Here is a 17523-nt window from a genome sequence, read left to right as displayed (position 1 = left end):
TCCTTGACTTTCAGTATCACGGTAACGAGCGATGGAACGAGAGACAAAAGATTTATTCACATTTAAATGGTGGAGTGCTCTAACGTTAGCCACTTGTGGTTTTCCAGCCAAATATAAAGAAATCACACTATCACGCTTGAATTCCGTCACGAATAACTTTTTTTCTGAAAAATTCTCACCTAAATGCTTTTGTACGCTTGTAAACAATGTAATAATCTGTCACTGGAATAATTTTAACAGCTGTGGCTTAGAAATGACAGCAGTCTGAAGTTGGTTGCAGTTTTTTCATCTCAACCTGTATGTGTCAAAGAATATCCACTGGATTTATGAATAAGATTTACATGACATATACGCTTTGGAATAAACATATGACATCGAGTAAACACGCTTTAAATCAGCTGAAAAGTGTTGCCAAAATCTTTACGATATCTGATATATGGATAGGCATGTTTTTCGACATTTCATAAGGGGATTACAGAGCCGCGCTAATATCCTGCCGTCGTTTTTCATTATAATTTGACATTATACCTAGAAAAGACTTCAAGATATTTATGTACTTTCACCTTTAAGGTGTGAGAACATAGCAGCTTGGCATCATGGCTAGGCATATTAATGTCAAATTAAAAGGGAAAACGCCAGGATTCAAGTGAGGATCTGGTATTCCTTTATGATATGACACAAAACATGTCATGCGAAGACTTCAAGCTGATTATGTACCCTCACTCTTGCCATCATTTCTTCGCTGGATAGTTGGCTTTCCCATGTTCGAGCTCTAACTTGATATAAACATTTGCGAATTATCAAACATCAATTTAATTATCACTTCCCTTCACTTTCCCTCGGGGTTGGAGGTGTTTGTTTTTTGCAAGTTTTTATTTTGTTAATTTCTCGCCCGCTATTAAATCCGACATTGTGTCTGCGATGGAGAGTGTATTTTAATGTATTTATACTTTTGGAAATTAGCAGTTAAAACAAATGGAAAATTTTCCAACACTAAAAATACGGAACTGGTTTTATAAAAATACTTTGTTTATTTGTCATACACTAATTGAATAGAAACGTCAAATTAAATGTCACTTTTTCATTGAATTCTGTTTTATTACATTGTCGTTTCCATGACAATATGTTACATAATTCGGACTAATTCGACCATTTAGTAACACCAAAGTAAGACATACTTTCACAACGAACCTCGTAATTTAATTTTGAAAATAAGTGTTTGTTAAATCAATGTCGGTAAGACTGTTTGGTGTTATTATTATAATAATTATAATTGCTATTATATCAAGCGCAAATTTTGTTAGAATTTTTTTTTATCACGTGTTGTTTTCGAACAAAGAATTGAAACAATCACCAACTGAAAACTTTTTCTCACATATTTTAGTTTGTTTTGTTATGTTTGTTCTCCGTATTCCCAGAAGGAATGTGTAATTCAACAAAAACTTACAGCGATGGTAAATGACGGCTAGCGGCATTTCTTCGCAATCTAGCTTCCGCCATTTCTCCCAAATTGGATTTTAAGTTGTTTTGATTGATTTCGATTTTTTAGCCTTTTTTTTAGTGTTACATTCGAATTTCCTTTGTGTTTTATTTTTTGACTATTCACACACGCAAACACACATAATACACACTTTGCAAGTTTTGCTTCCAAACATTGACGTTGTATGCATTCGACTAAACAACTGAAAATTTTTAAAGCGCTATGATTCTTGTTTTCCAAATTTCTGTCCATATTTTGTGGATTTTTTTCAGCAAATAAGTCGAAAAAATGGTAACATTGGGTTGTGACGAATTGAAAGCGAAATGGGGTTTTATTAAAGCTTAATGCCATGTTTACGTTAGAACTTTTTGTAGGGTTAACCTTCTTTGAGAGGATTTATTTGAAGTAAAAGTAATGGATATGACAATTTAAATCCAAATCCAGTGGGTTAACCCTCATATATATAAACGTACTATAAGAATCCGTTAACAGTATTAAAGGTTATCGCAGTGGGTTCAGTAGTTCTCGTGGTAAATGAGTACAGGTAGATGCATCGACGCTTGGGAACATTGATATGTCAAAAATTTTAAAATGTTTTTTTTTTTTTTTTTTCAAAAATATACTTATTTTTATAAGTTTTGTATAAGTTTTCTTATACGAAATTAATCGAATCATGCAATGATGTCCAGTTATCAACAACTTTTATTTTTATAATCAATCATTAAAAAATTTCAATTGTCCCAGCAGCTGTGTTGATGCGACTACCTGTATTCTTCTACCGTGGTACATCTAATATGTATATGTAAACAAGCATCAACTGACCGGTATTTATATCCTTCTTATGCTATGTGTAAACATATTAGAGCATTCAATAAATCCATGGTAGAAAAATATAGGTAGTCACATCGAAACAGCTGCTGGGACAATGAACTGTCAAACCAATTTTGGAATTGCAATGTTCTTCCGATATTTATGCCCCATCGGAACAATCTTATACATAAAAATATTCATCACCGAATACGTATTATTGACAACATTTCATATTTGTTTTTTAACGCTTACTTTACTGACTTGATTTGCTTGGTATGTATGTGTAAACACATAGGCATGTGTATATGTGTGTCATTAAATGCTTTGATTTCAAATTAGACGATATGTGATAATTGATTGTTAACGCTGTTTGTTGTTGATATTTTTTCGGGCTAGCATTTTTTTATTGTCTGCATCAAAACCTTTTCGCCAAGTTAAGCCAAAAACTGTTAAATTCCATTAAGAAAACGAAAAATTAGATGAGCCATGAATTTCGATTATCCTAAAACTGGTGTGAACGAGGAAGGATTAAAGGCTTTGAGTCAAAAAGTGCAAGTACATAAAAAGCTTGACGTCATTGCTAGGCATATTAATGTCAAATAATAACGGAATATGTCACAAAATATGCCTAGCCATGACTTCAAACTTCTTACGTACCTTTAGCCAAAGACAGCATAATGTTTCTTCTTGGCATTGCTTTGCGCCAAAAACACATAGGCGGAACGAAAGCGAAGCTTTCTAAATTACACCACAGACTTGTTGCGTTTTTTGGCAACATACAGTGTTTATGATGAACCGCTAAAGGTGAGGGTACATAAGCAGCTTGGTATCAGGGCTAGGCACATTAGTGTAAAATTATAAAGTGAAACGAAGGCAGAATTCGAATGCGACTCTGGCATCCCTTTATGATATGTCACATAATATGCCATGCGAAGATTTAAAGCTGTTTATGTACTTTCACCTTGATTCTGCTTTTGCCTTTAGCTTGTACATGTATTTTCAACCACGCAGAATGCGACAGTTGGGCGACGTGTTGTTAAGAAATTAAAATAAATCAATTAAAAATATCTAAATATACATGCAAATATGCTACAAAATCAAAGAGCGTTTACATACAAAAGTTTATCCGGATAAAGGTGAGAACACTTAAAATAATAAAGGAGCGTAGGGTTAACAAGTATAGATTATGGTCCGAAATAGAACTAATTCAACTTGCTTTTTTATATTTTTGTATCTTAAATGCTGTGCGGAATCTTCACGCCAATGCAAGTGAATGATAGAATCAAGAAGGTAACGCCATGCTATCATATGTTTACAATTTTTTTCAAAATTATTCATTTGACAACATTTCATTGTTAAAATTTATATTTATAAATCCATTATATACACACAAATCGGAGATGAAAACTTGATTTTTATGCAGTGAAATTTAACAAGATCAATTACAGAAAATACAGAGATGGATATTTGATATTTGAAAAGACTTTATTCCGTTAAATCTTCACCTCGCAAGTTTTCCGCAATCTCCTACTAGTACATGGTAAAATAAAGAAGGTAAAGTCATTTCAAATAAGCATACCCATCTCTGCAATTTCTGTGTTTACCTTCTCACATTACATAAAAACAGGTTTCCATCTCTGATTTGTGTATGGATTTATAAATACACATTTTGACAAATGGATTTATAAATACAATGGATTTATAAATACAGATTTTGACAATGAGAAGTTGTCAAATGATATCAAATGTATTCTTTTTGCATTTCTTAAATTATATGCCAACTAAAACGTCATTTTTTATTTATTTTCAGTTTCCATGCAGATTGTGCCCTTTGCAACAACGTATCAATCAACTCCGATTTATAATTGCTGTATTTGGCATGCATATTACATTAAGTGTATACATTGCAATGCAATCTAAACATAACGTAAGAAATATCATTTGACATACGTTGGCATTAAAGTAACACTCAATAACGACGGCGTCAAAATTTCACATTCGCCATCTGCGTTCGTTTAAAATGGTGTCGTTTACCAGCTGTGTTTTGCCGCTCTTTAGATTGACATTAGTTAACAACACCAGACCAAGAACGTGTAGGAAAGGATATTATTTTGTGATAAATACAAACTAATATTGCGACTCTATTTCAGTACTTCAATCTAAATTTATACTGCAAACCATCATGTCGTCTTCATCGCCCGCCGCCACATCTCCCAAACGTCTTTGTACAGATGCAGCCACAAAATGCATTGGAACACACAGTGGGACATTCCACTGTGATGAGGTATTGGCATGTTTTATGTTGAAACAGCTGCCGGAATATAGCGATGCTAAGATATTTCGTTCCCGCAATGATGCCGAGTTACAAGAAAAATGCGATATTATTGTTGATGTGGGTGGTGAGTTTGATCATGAAAAGAAATGGTATGATCATCATCAGAAATCATTTCAGCATACATTGGGTTCATTAAAGCCTGAATACGAGGAGCAGTTTAATAAAATAAGGTATATTTATTTAACAATATGAAGGGGATCCAAGACTTTACTTTTTTTTGAAAATTCCAGGTTAAGTAGTGCTGGACTGATTTATTGCTATTACGGAGAACGTGTTATTGATGAGATTCTGAAGAAACATGCCAATATTTCCCTGAATCCTCAAAACTTGAAGCTTACATTTGTACAAATCTATCGCAACTTTATTAGTGAAATCGATGCCATTGATAATGGCGTACCAATGTGTCCCGAAGGCGTTGAGCCCTTGTACAAAATCTCCACAGGCCTCTCAAGTCGAGTTGGCAAATTCAATCCCTCATGGGAAGAGGAGGGAACAAATGTTAATATCGATGAACGTTTTGCCGAAGCTATGTCATATGCTGGCAAAGAGTTTGTTGATAATGTTTTGGCCATTGGCGGATCATGGATTAAGGCACGTGAATATGTACGCGAAGCCTTGGTGACCGCTAAAACCGTTTACAAAACAGGAGAAATTCTTTTACTGCCAAGATTTTGCCCATGGAAACAACATTTGGTGGAGCTGGAGAAAGAATATGATGTTGTAGGTGTACCTAAACTGATCATTTTTATTGACGCCTCAGGAAGTTGGCGTGTTGCAGGTGTTCCCTTGAATCCAGATAGCTTTTTGGGTCGTAAATTTTTGCCCGAACCATGGAGAGGTTTACGTGATGAAGAACTTTCCAAACTGGTCGGTGTGGATGATTTGACTTTTGTGCATCACACCGGATTTATTGGCGGAGCAAAAACAAAAGAAGCTGCCATTGCAATGGCTATAAAAAGTATCGAGTTTTAATTAAGAAGAAATTTATTTATCTGTATGATTGTATGTGTAATTGTGTGCTAAAAAAAGAAAACTATTTAATTATGATTGACAAGAAAAAATATATTTTCCAACTCCAGCTGTTTTTTGGCTGTCATTTCCTTAGTTGTAGTAGTTTTTATTACCAAAATCGAGAAGGATATATTGTGGTTTCTTTTGGCGGTATTATACAAAGGGGGAGTAGGGTATTTTTTTGGATATACCCTGTAATAGGATCCCTTTTTGATGTATATTACAAATAAAAGAACTAATGAATGTGGGTAGATGCTTTTGGAGACCCTCTACAGATAGGAGATTTTTCTTAAATTAAAGAACCTTGAAGGTGTAGGTAGACCTTACAAGTATATACCAATCTGCAGATATAGACTCCAAATATTGTTGCTGCGCGTTATATTCCCAACTAATTGATTGCAATTTAGTACTCAGATCCATAATTGCACAAAACCTGCCTTGCATCCGATTAGTTGCCATTTCTTATTTTCTTTTGGGATTACGTCTTTCAATTTGGTGCTCTTTAAATGGCCCATAACACACAAACTTAATAAAACTTACTTTATATAGACATTTTGTTTTAAACAAAAATTTATTATTTTTTACTTCGATTGGACAATCCATGACCTTTACTTATACAAAAAAGCAGTAATAATTACAAAATTATAGAAAAAAGCGCACGAGCATAGTTGGAGCTGCATTTCCTCCAAACACTCTTCCAACAAATCGCCGATACGCCTAATCCATACGAGTCTTCAAAGTTTTCACTGTTATCTTGTCTTTCTCAATAATATAAACGGTCGCACCCCAACCGCTGATAGCATCACGATCAAAGGCATTAATCATAGCCTGTGATATAACTTCGAACAATTGATTGGGTTCCAAATCGGGTTTCCACAGGGTTTCACACATACCATACAGCTGTTCACCACAGGTGCCGGCCACCACAAAATCGTCGGGAACATTTGGGCAACCAATCAAATCCATATTACAAATGAAAGGCTCCAAGGTCTTTGGATCCAAACCGGCAATAACAGGTTCAATAAAATATGGTCCAAAACGATGTTCATACAGAAAACTGGAGAGCATAGCCGCAAAACGTGCTGGTTGCATTTCACGATTTTCACGAGTCTCATACAAGTTCTTACGGAACATTAGCCTGTCCCTTACTGTGAGGATGTCCGTCTGTAAGCCAACCAGGCCGACAAACATACGTGGATTGAATTGGAACACTTTTTCAAAGTCTGTCTCAATCGTTTGGGCCTGGACACCGAAACGACGATCAGTTGCAATGGCTACACAATCTTTGCCACGCATTGCCACCACACAGCCTCCATTATATGCCAATATGGACATTTTGTTGAGAATTTATTAAAAGATTGTATATAAAATTAATTTTTAAATGATTTGCGATATTTTTTGCAAAACAAATGCCGCTGCTATGTTCCCAAAGACGATGACTTTTTGTTTCGTTAGGGTTGCTGTGACAGCAACGGTGAATTGACAGTTTATAACTACTATTTTTGGTCAACGCTGGCAGTAAAACCGGAAGGTGCCATACCATTGGGAATTTACGAAAATTTGGGGATTTTTGCAGAGATATCAAATGGTCACATTTGATTCGAGAAAAACAAAACTCAAAATGTTATTCATCCACATACAATTTTTCGACAAAGATCTGAAAACAAGTTTTCGACAAAAAAGAGTATCTCCGGGTAGCTTTCCAAGGGCTCATTCCCCAATAATTCTTCGTTGCAGTATATAAATACTTTGTGTACGTTGTTGAGTAAAAGAGGACCTATTCCTGTAACGTCAACGAATCGATAATTGATGGTCATTATTAACACGTGTAAGCGTGTTGGTGGTTTGAATTTAATTTGAAATGAATATGAATTGTACCATGAATTGAGTATTAGGTATGGTTCAATGAAATAAAGGTAACCTCATTTCAAATTAGCATTCCTAACTCTACATTTTCTGTAATATACCATGCCAATTTTCAATGCATAAAAAGCAGTCTCATCTCTGTTTTGTGTATATGCAGTGGATAAATGAATGAAAATTTTGACAATGAGATGTTGTCAAAGGTATAATTTTGAAAAAATTGTAAACATATGATTACATGACTTTACCTTCTAAGTTCTACCGTGGTATTAGGTTTAGTAAGGGAGAGTTAGGAGAGTAGATATAATTACCAGCTCACAGGTTGTGACGCCAGAAAAGATAAAAGAAAATAATAATAATAAAAAAACGGTAGTAATTGAATAGTAATAAACGAATAATAATTGAAAGTTAAAAACACTGATGCTATCGGTAGGACTTAGCGACAACTTTATTTTAATCGCTAATTTGCCAATTTTTTTTTAATAATCGAAGTTATATGCATTTTTATTTTAACCTGTTTTGTCGGTAACTCAAAAAATGAGTTAGAGATTCGAATCACAAATCACCCTTGTAATTAGCACATAGCGCCACATTATAAAGACAACGATGGTAGGATTTGAGTGAGGCACTAAACTCCTTTTATAATGTGTCACAAAATATGCCACTATGTTTGTTTATGTATCAACAGCTCAATTATAGTTGCAATGTCTTGTAGTAATTTTATTTAAAAAGCTTCTATTTTCCTAAATAGAACTAAATATTTCTATATCCTCTCAAAAGATGCGCTTTCTATCATGTTTTACGTAAACTTTCCACTCACCGGTAGCTTACGTAAACTTTACGTTCTGCAACGTTTCACTAACAACTCTGACACGCTGCTAACTGACAAGAATGTCAAAAAGGTCTTCGTTCTAGGTGAATTGCCTCTCGGTCTCTGCCTGTCTTGAACATTCATTGCAAAAAAAAGACTTAATAAATTACAATTCGCAAAAAGATCGTAACAAATACATATTGGTATTTATCTAAAAACTGTCAAAACTTTCAACTAATTAAGTAACAATACAAAATTACTTCGGTTTAATAACACGAAGTGTCTGACAAACAGCAGAAGGTGCAGCTTAAACGAAACACACGAACCAACCGAAATAATCAGACAAGTTGTGAAAATGAAACTATAGAAACAGTCAGTGAGTGAGTGGTGTCAATTGTTAGAAGAAGAAATAAAGCATTATTGTAGTACTACGACAACGTCGTCAGGCAGTCATCGCGACAGTCAAAAGGGTAAAACAAATTATTGCAACCAACGACTACAATAGAATATAGAAAATAATAAAGAAAAACTAATTTTAATCTTCCTCATCATAAAGAATAAGTGTACGCACACACAACCATACAACCATCTAGTAGAGCCGAAGCAGCAGCAGCAGCAGAACGACAAAGGGAAGGGCACGTACGTTCAACAAACAAATCAATTGCAAGAGGAAACTGAAAAAGAAAACGACCCCCGGACAGGTGTGGGAAAATAATTTGCAAATAAAGCCAACACCGGCAGCTGTGTTTGTTTGTGTACAACAAAGATTTTGATTTTGCTGCTCTCCCCTCTTTTCGAAGAAGAAATAGCGATATGGCCGAAGCTGTGGTAGAAGAAAGACCTCCAGTAACACCCCGTTTTTATTGTCACAAATGTGACGAGGAAATCAATATTGCCAGCACTGATTACATTTGCCCCATATGCTCTGGAGGCTTTGTTGAAGAACTACCACCAGCTGCAGCAAATGCCCCAGCCCCTAATGCCGGCAGCAGTAGCAGTGGAAGCAACAATGCTGGCTTTAACAATGATGAACTGCAATTGGAAACATTGCGAGGACAAATTGCCAATTTATTGGCTTCGCGTAATGGTCCCAATTTGGAAATCAACATAAATCCGGGTACCTTGCCAAGGCAACCAAGGGGAATTGTGTCGCTGGGACCACCGGTAACCACTGCTGGAGGTCGGGTACGTCCTCAAAGTTTGGGTTTAGATAATGTCCTACTCGATTTTCTGCAATCGATTTCGGTGGGCGGTAGCGGTGGTGCTGACGGTGAAATGAATCCCTTTGATAATTCTCAATTCCTGTTCATGGGCAATTTGGGTGATTATGCATGGGGTCGCGAAGGTTTGGATACCATAGTAACCCAGCTATTAAATCAAATGGAAACATCGGGCCCGCCACCATTGGCCAAGGATAAAATTGATGAAATACCCAAAGTGGAAATAACACCCGAAGAAATCGAACGTAAACTACAATGTTCGGTGTGCTGGGAAGATTTTAAGATACAAGAAATGGTTCGAAAATTGCCCTGCTCCCATGTCTATCATGAAGAATGTATTGTTCCATGGTTGAAACTGCATGGTACTTGCCCCATTTGTCGTAAATCTTTGAACGGTGAGGAGGATGAGGAGAATGATGTTCACATGGATGCTGTGGACGATCGACAAAGTACATCCGCCTATACGTCGTCGGTTGTTGGCAATTCGACATCCTCCTCCTCGTCGGCTTGCCCCATACACCAACAACAGCAAATTGGTTCGGCGTCTAATCATTATCGTAACAATGGTCAGGATGGTCAGCCCGGTACCAGCAGCAATAGTGCCAGCAGTGCTTCTAGTCAACAACCACAACAGCAACAACGTTCTAATCCTACTTCCGACAATATATTTGGTTTTGAGAGAATGGATAGTGTTGATTTGGATTAAACAAACTATATAAAAAAAAACAAGAATATAATTTATTTATGTTTTCTTTTTCCTTCGTTTTTAGATTTAGAAATTTATACATAAAACAAACGAACACATACATAACATACACACACACACACACATTACCCTATATTATGAGAGAACACTTGATAAAAGAAAACAAATTGAATTGGAGATCATCGACCAAAAGGAAAATGGTAATTGGTATTTAAAAAAAAAAGAAATTGGCCTTGAGACAATAGGAGAGGTGGTTGTTTTTAAAAGGTCCATTTTGAAAATCAAATATGTGGAGGATGATGTTATGGATTAAGGGGAATTTATAGGGTTTTAAGCTTGAAAAAGACTCCCAACTACAAAGCGACGCTCAAGAATAAGGCTGACAAAAACCCCAGTAGATTATGAATTCCAAGGCATGTGGAGGATTTTGCAGGGAGATCGATAACCATTGACTCAAGCCTAAAGGGAGAATTTAAGTTCCAGGAGTAGAATATCAAAAGATTTTAAATTATGAAACCAAAAGCTTTTGCTTGTATGGAGTTTTGTAAGAGATCAGAAATGGAAATATGTGGAAATTAGGAAAATGCTATGGGCAAAGTTCGAATGTAGATTGAAGAGAATGAGATTTAGGGTGTTTGGAAAGGTTAAAGAGATTTTGAAGGTTAATTTAAATCTGCTATCAATACGATGGAGTTAACATTTTGTTATTAACCAATTTAAAAACCTATATTAGTTCCAAAGTTCGTGGCAAATAGTAAGGAAACTTATATGAATTATGATTTAATAACAACAAAACCGAAAGTAGTAAAGTTTTTTCCAGGGGACTTGACCAGTAGCAGATGACCCAAAAGAAGTCCAATTCGGCCCATCTAAAAACTATGCGTTTAAAAGATTTCTATTACCAATTAGTTATAGAAAGACAATACCTTATTATTCATTGCCTAGAAGAAGAAATCTCTAAAAGATGATCTATGTAGGTCCTCCACTTATGATAGACTTCTTAAAAAGGTTTTATTTTTTTGTAGAAGGTCTCTTACGAGGCCCTCTGTTAATGGAAAATCCACAAATGCTAAAAACGCCGAGTAAGTTTTTTTTCTTTCGTTAAGGAGACCATTTGGAGTTTCGCAATTGTAGAGGATCCCTAAAGAAGTGCTCCATTTACGGAAGACTTTTCATTATAATACCATTTTTGAAGGCCTCTCAAGGTTTCATATTTTCAAAGAAGATCCCCCTAAAAAGAGTTTTCTTTTTGTCGATTACCCCTATCGAAGTCATACATTGCTGCAATACCTACCTATGATAGAATTCTTAAGAAGTACTTCTTTTAAAGAAGGTCCATATGGACTTCCTCCAACAAAAATCCTCAAAGAGGTTCTAATTTTTAAAACGCCGATCAAAATTTTTTTTCTCTTTAGGAGACCCCATAAAGAGGTTTTTAACCGTGCAGGATTTCTAACGATGGTCTCTTTTTACAGAGATCTATAAATATACTCCTAAATATTTGTTAAAGGCCCCAAGGTCCTCTTATTTACAGAAGACCTCTTATTACGATACCATTTTTTGAAGGCCTCCCAAGGTTTTATCTTTTCATAGAAGATCTCTCTAAAAGAGTTTTCTTTCGATTATCACTATCCTAAAGTCCTGAAGACTTATGATAGACTTCTTAAGAAGTTCTCCTTTTAAAGAATGGCCATATGGACGTCCTCCACCCAAAGCCCACAAAGAGGTTTTATGTTTAAAAAACTGATTAGAAATTTATTTTCCTCTTTAGCAGAGCTTTTTATCCGTGGAAGACCTGTAACGATGGGCTTTGTTTACAGATACCTCTAATTAGGATAATAAGAGTTAAGTGCCTCCCAAGGTTTCATCTTTCTTTTTTATAGAAGACCCCCTAAAATTGTTTTATTAGTGTCGATTACCGCCATTGACATCCTATATTGATACAATATCTACAAGGAGGTCCTAATTTTTAAAAAGGACTATAGAGGAAATGTGATTTGTTTGAAAAAGACTCCACTTTCCGATATTTATATTAGAACCTTCGCCTTCCCAAAAAACTATTGAGAAAGACCAAGGAGGTCCTAATTTTTAAAAAATATGTAAAAGTGGCTCCTCTATAGAGAAAATGAAATTCGTTTGAATAAGACTCTGTTAAGGTATGTGTTGACCTTTTCGGATATTTATATTAGAAACCTTCTAAGAGAGCTTATTTTTAAATTGTCGCCTTACAAAAAAAAAAAAAAAAAGAAAAAACTATTAAGAAAAACCTTGGCTTTGCCACCACCCTTTGCATTCAAGGCCAATTTCAAAAATAAAAAAAAAACGATTCCAAATTCAATTAAAAGCTCAACTAAAGAAAAATATATATTTTCTTATGACATTTTCATTAATAGTTTATTTTTTCGATTTCAACACAAAAAAATGACTTTTCTTTTTACCAAAAAAACAAAAACATAAATATTTCAAACATGTGTTAAGTTATTGCTTGTATTTTTGACATTATAATAATGCAAATTAAAATAAACTAAGTTAAAACATATACATACATATATATTATATACTATTACCAAATCTGAAAATATATTTTCAATTAAAAAAAGAAACACAATAATAATATGTAAAAAAATGATTAATAAAAGAAAAAAAAAAAAAACAAAGGAGCGCAGTTAAATACTATAATTGAAACTAAATTTTATAATATATAAAAAAGCATATACATACAGATATTGTTTTGTAAAATAAACCAAGGAAATCTTTAAGTAAGGCAAACACAATGTGACCATTGAAAAATTATAAAAAATAATAAATATTTAAAAACTACATTATGAGAGTTTCTAGATGACAAGACAACTTGTCAAGCTATACGTCTAAAAAAAAACACTTTTTTCCCAAACAGAAACAAAAAAGATAAATAAAATAAAAAAGATGTAGGTTAGGGAGAGGTATTATTACAATACTTGTTTACATTGCATAATAAAATTGTATTCTTTTGTGGCAATAAAACTATTCAATATCTAATTATCTTCATCACCATTTTTAATACGAATAAAAAAAAAACAAAACAAATAATTTATTATTTTTTTATTATTAATTATTCAATATTTATTGGTATGACTTATGTGAATTATAACAATGGACTTGATAAAAAAAAAATAATATTTGCACTTTTGTTATTCCATATATATACGTTTTTTTCTTTTAATATTTTCATGCCAACATTTACATTTTCAAAAACAATGAAAGAGAAAACTTGAAAAAATTTTACAATTTAATACATTTTCAAAATATTAACAAAAAACAACATGAAATAATTTATCTATATAATTAGCTTATAGTTGATGAAATAAATATATACAGAAGTTGAAAACAAAAAACACATAAAATGTAACGAAAAAAATATAACGGTTAAACAAACAACAACAAAACTACACAGAAAAGGCAAAATAAAAAAGTTTTTGAAAAATTATGTTGTTTTTGAATTAATTAAAAAAAGTTATGGCCTATATTTGATTCCCAAGAAACCTTGGGAATCAATTCGATACTAGCTAACATGGTACAATAAAAAGGTAAGGTGGAGCCACTAGCTGATTAAATTTTTTTTCTAACTGTGCCCGACTTCTGACATTTGTTTGAAAAATAAAAACAGAATATGCTCAATATCAATGATTGGACGACGATTGCGAGACGCGCATTAAAGCTATTTGCCATTTTTTGAAAGATAGAACTGTCTAGATCATATTTTATGAAAGAAAATCCAGGCGTTTCATTCATTTTTCCCTGGGGTCAGATTTTCACATTCGATATGCAACAAATTTTGATGGAAATTCCTGGGATAAATTCCCTCATTAGGTATTCACATATTTCATATTTTCGGTCACCCTAAAATTTTGGATCTTTTTGTGCGCTTAGACTGCAAGAAATCACTATTCACTTTCTCGGCACGTCTTGGACGGCGGTGAGTCGTAAAGCTTTAAGTAAAAGTAGTTTAATTTCGATGTATCAATATTATGCAGTTAAAAGTCAGGATGAGTATCATCGACTATTAGGCTTTACACTTGGACCGGACATGTTTTTTTATATAATACCCACAGTTAGCTCTTAATAGGTTGATGCATAAATATACACATTTTGTGCGAGTTAAATCCCATAAATGGTAGGATTCTACCATAATATCACAGGTATTCGGCCGGTCAAAAAGTCTCTCAATAAAATATGTATCGTAAATCGATATTGCTTTGAAAAATTTTCAGCCAAATAAAATCTTTCATTAGAACTTTTCGGTTAGAACTCAAGACCGAACTTGTGAAGAACATTTCCAAAAAGTGTGGAGTAAGTTCTACACTCGACTTAAGCCTTAAACATTTTCAGTGTTGTGTAGCAAAGCGACATCAATGTTTCGTTGTGAACGTTGAGTTTCTTGTTGATGGTTGTGATTTCGAGTTGATTGGCATCACTTTCGCTATGTTCATGTCGTCGCACGAAACTCAAGGGCCACAACGAAACGTTAATTTTGCCTTGAACTATAATAATATGGCATTTCTTCTTTCCTCTGTAAAACACCTCAAAAATGTAGCGCATAGGCCGATATCAAAAATCGATCTAGCCATCACCATTGATTATTCAAAAGTCGATAGAACATATCCCTACCTTTGTAATTCCGTTGGACTCTCAATGACGTTTGCACCCACTTCACAGTGAATGTCCGTTTCTTTTGACAAAACATATGTTCTCATTCGATTTTAGTGATGTGTCAACAAATCAACTTTGCCTCTATCACAGTTAAATGTAGTTAGTTAATTAATGCTGTCCAGAGTCCTTTTTGTTTAATAAAAACAAAGGAGTTTCATTCTACAACGTACTCCTCCGGAACCTTCACCCTGAGCTTTGAGTCTGCCAACACCAAAATGGATATAACACACCTATTTAAGGCCGGTGTAATGACCGTCAAACTACAACGTAAAGGTGAATTGGAAGCCCACAAACGAATCCTACCAAACAAAACCACAACCAATGCCAATGGTCAAAGGGATGAATTCTCAAAACAGGCCAAGGATGTGTGCAATAAAATCACAACTCTACGCAACGTTCTCATAGAGAATCGTTCAGCCTACATGCGTATAGGACAGCATTTAAAGAGTGCCGCTCAGATGACTGATGATCAGAGGGACCTAATCGACAGGGAATCGGAGAAATTTGTAACATTCTATACACAGTATTTGGGACAAATGCGTAACGATTGGAAAAAGGCAAAGCGAAAGCCGCAGCAAAAGGAGCACATGGAGGCTGTGTTGGATTTGTTGAGCGCCTATCTCAAGTCGGTGCAACAAATCTATTTGGAACAGAAAAAATATCGTGTACAACATGAATTGGAAACATATCGCCTTTTGAAATTGGCATCGGATAAAAAGAAAATTCCCGTACGACCGGCAGGCGAACACAGATCTAGGAAAACTTCAACGGTATCATCTACGTCGAGCAAGGACTTACAATGGGAGGGAAGAGCAGAACAAAGTTCGGACATAGATGCTGGCGGTGATGGTTGGGATCTAGATGAAGATGACATAACAGCACCAAAGCCAACCACATCTAATGGCAATAAATCACATGACAATTCCAATTTAAGTAATACCTCATTTTCTGCTGACACCAAAGCCCAGGTGGCCTTGGACGAGGATATACAGAAATCCCAACAGAATGTAGAAGATGCTGCCAAGAATCTTAGTCCCGAAGATATACAAATGTTTGAGGAGGAAAATCTGCAATTGTATCATGAACTACAGGGTCTGTCAGAAGAGGTGGAAGCCATTGAAAAGAATGTTGTAGATATAGCAACCTTACAGGATATATTTACGGAAAAGGTGAGATTCAATACTCCTTAATATTTCTAATAAAGTTAATAATATATATTTTTTTTGAATTACAGGTTACCTTACAACAGCACAATATAGAACGCATCATCAATGCAGTCATTGGTAGCACCGAAAACGTCAAGGATGCCAATGAACAAATTAAACAGGCTATCCAACGAAATGCCGGTCTACGCGTTTGGTCTTTATTTTTCCTGTTAGTTATGTCCTTATCATTGCTATTCCTAGATTGGTATTATGATTAATATCGCGTTGCGTTTATTTGTGTACCGATGCCGAGATGCGTGCACATGATGTATTGAATAACTCACAACTAGTTCCATGTTCTTATTCTTATTTCTGTTGCAATAAGTATATTTGTTTGTTTCACTGTGTGTTTTTGATACTGCTTTAGAGCTTAAGATTAGTTAACAACAATTCACCAATTCTTTTTTATATAACTATATAATGATGTAAAACAAGTTGTACAGCATTAAATGAATGTTATTCTCGAAGACTTTAATCAAATAAACGAATTATAAACGTAATAGGCAATAAGAATTCTTGCAGTTTAGAGACGTTTTGGCCCGGTGGACTAGGTTTAACAGAAATAAATAGAATCTTTTCATAGTTGAATGTGTTTAATTATATTATTACAGAGCACTTGCATGTCACATATTTTTTTAACATATCTTATTTTATAATAAAAAATATAGCAAGAATTTGGAAAGAAAATCGAATCCCCTTTCCAAAAATGTTTCATGCGAACCGAAAGACTCCTTTTTCCAGGAAACAATTTTTCTATAACATAAGACCAGAAAATAGCTGATTACCTTGGCTTAGTCGCTCAAGAGCTTCCGTATATATCAGAAAACGTTTACATATTAGCCCAATTTTTCTTCCCTAGAATACTCCTGCTCCTTTACTGAGGGATACAAGATTTTCTTGTAGTAGCTAAAAGTTTATTTTAAATAGAGAATTCTAAATCACAGACAGACCTCACAGACCTCGTATGGAAGATCAAAACTTTGTTTCAAAGGAATCAGCCCAAAGAGTATATATTCTAATAATAGAATAACTTTCCAAGGATGAATGGACATATTTAAAAAAAATCCATAGTTTTGACACAGGTTTTCAATTATTTGTCATATTATTAAATTCATCCTTCACAAAAATTACTCATTCTGGGGTTAAACGATGAGGTTTGGTTACCGGAAGATCTCCAAGTAGAAGTCCAGAAGATCCAATAGAAATATACAAAGACAGTTTCATAGAGAACAAGTCTTCTTCCAATAATATACACAATAATATAGGACTTACATGATTTTCTGGTTTTTATTTTACATCGTATCACATTTAATGTATCCCACGTTTGTGAATTTTGTTATAGCAATTGCAAAATACAATAAAATTTACAAATTATCCAATAAACTTCAACAAA

General features: G+C 34.4%; 5 protein-coding genes across 6 annotated transcripts in view; 3 read left to right on the top strand and 2 right to left on the bottom strand.

Annotated features, from left to right (window-relative positions):
- Nucleotides 1-17512, bottom strand: part of LOC101896172 (facilitated trehalose transporter Tret1) — a 56238-nt gene extending 38726 nt beyond the window's left edge. The window contains exon 1 of one of the 2 annotated variants that reach the window (XM_020036490.2): nt 17403-17512. Coding sequence is in view for 1 of the 2 variants with exons in the window: in XM_011293896.3 (XP_011292198.1) it covers nt 1448-1500 (53 nt within the window). In the remaining variant the exon portion in view is untranslated. Of the gene's footprint in view, nt 1-1447; nt 1677-17402 lie in introns of those variants that run through there. The other variant, XM_011293896.3, reaches the window with a different exon arrangement.
- On the top strand, nt 4235-5729 carry LOC101895202 (MYG1 protein). Its single transcript, XM_005182727.4, has 3 exons — nt 4235-4383; nt 4441-4795; nt 4856-5729. Exons 1-3 carry the CDS (start codon nt 4311-4313, stop codon nt 5595-5597), a joined length of 1170 nt encoding a protein of 389 aa, XP_005182784.1. The 5' UTR covers nt 4235-4310; the 3' UTR covers nt 5598-5729.
- LOC101895479 (proteasome subunit beta type-3) lies at nt 6189-7111 on the bottom strand. Its single transcript, XM_005182729.4, has one exon. It carries the CDS (start codon nt 6969-6971, stop codon nt 6354-6356), a length of 618 nt encoding a protein of 205 aa, XP_005182786.1. The 5' UTR covers nt 6972-7111; the 3' UTR covers nt 6189-6353.
- Nucleotides 8409-13699, top strand: LOC101895661 (E3 ubiquitin-protein ligase Iruka). The gene is made up of 2 exons (XM_005182730.4): nt 8409-8780; nt 8867-13699. Exon 2 carries the CDS (start codon nt 9124-9126, stop codon nt 10234-10236), a length of 1113 nt encoding a protein of 370 aa, XP_005182787.1. The 5' UTR covers nt 8409-8780; nt 8867-9123; the 3' UTR covers nt 10237-13699.
- Nucleotides 14935-16630, top strand: LOC101895835 (syntaxin-18). The gene is made up of 2 exons (XM_005182731.4): nt 14935-16094; nt 16160-16630. Exons 1-2 carry the CDS (start codon nt 15141-15143, stop codon nt 16346-16348), a joined length of 1143 nt encoding a protein of 380 aa, XP_005182788.1. The 5' UTR covers nt 14935-15140; the 3' UTR covers nt 16349-16630.
- Nucleotides 17513-17523: the final 11 nt, after the last annotated feature.

Source organism: Musca domestica, unplaced genomic scaffold (genome assembly GCF_030504385.1).
Source record: "Musca domestica strain aabys unplaced genomic scaffold, Musca_domestica.polishedcontigs.V.1.1 24, whole genome shotgun sequence".
In the NCBI taxonomy this organism is placed as follows: Eukaryota; Metazoa; Arthropoda; class Insecta; order Diptera; family Muscidae; genus Musca; species Musca domestica.
This window is presented reverse-complemented; position numbering and strand designations above follow the sequence as displayed.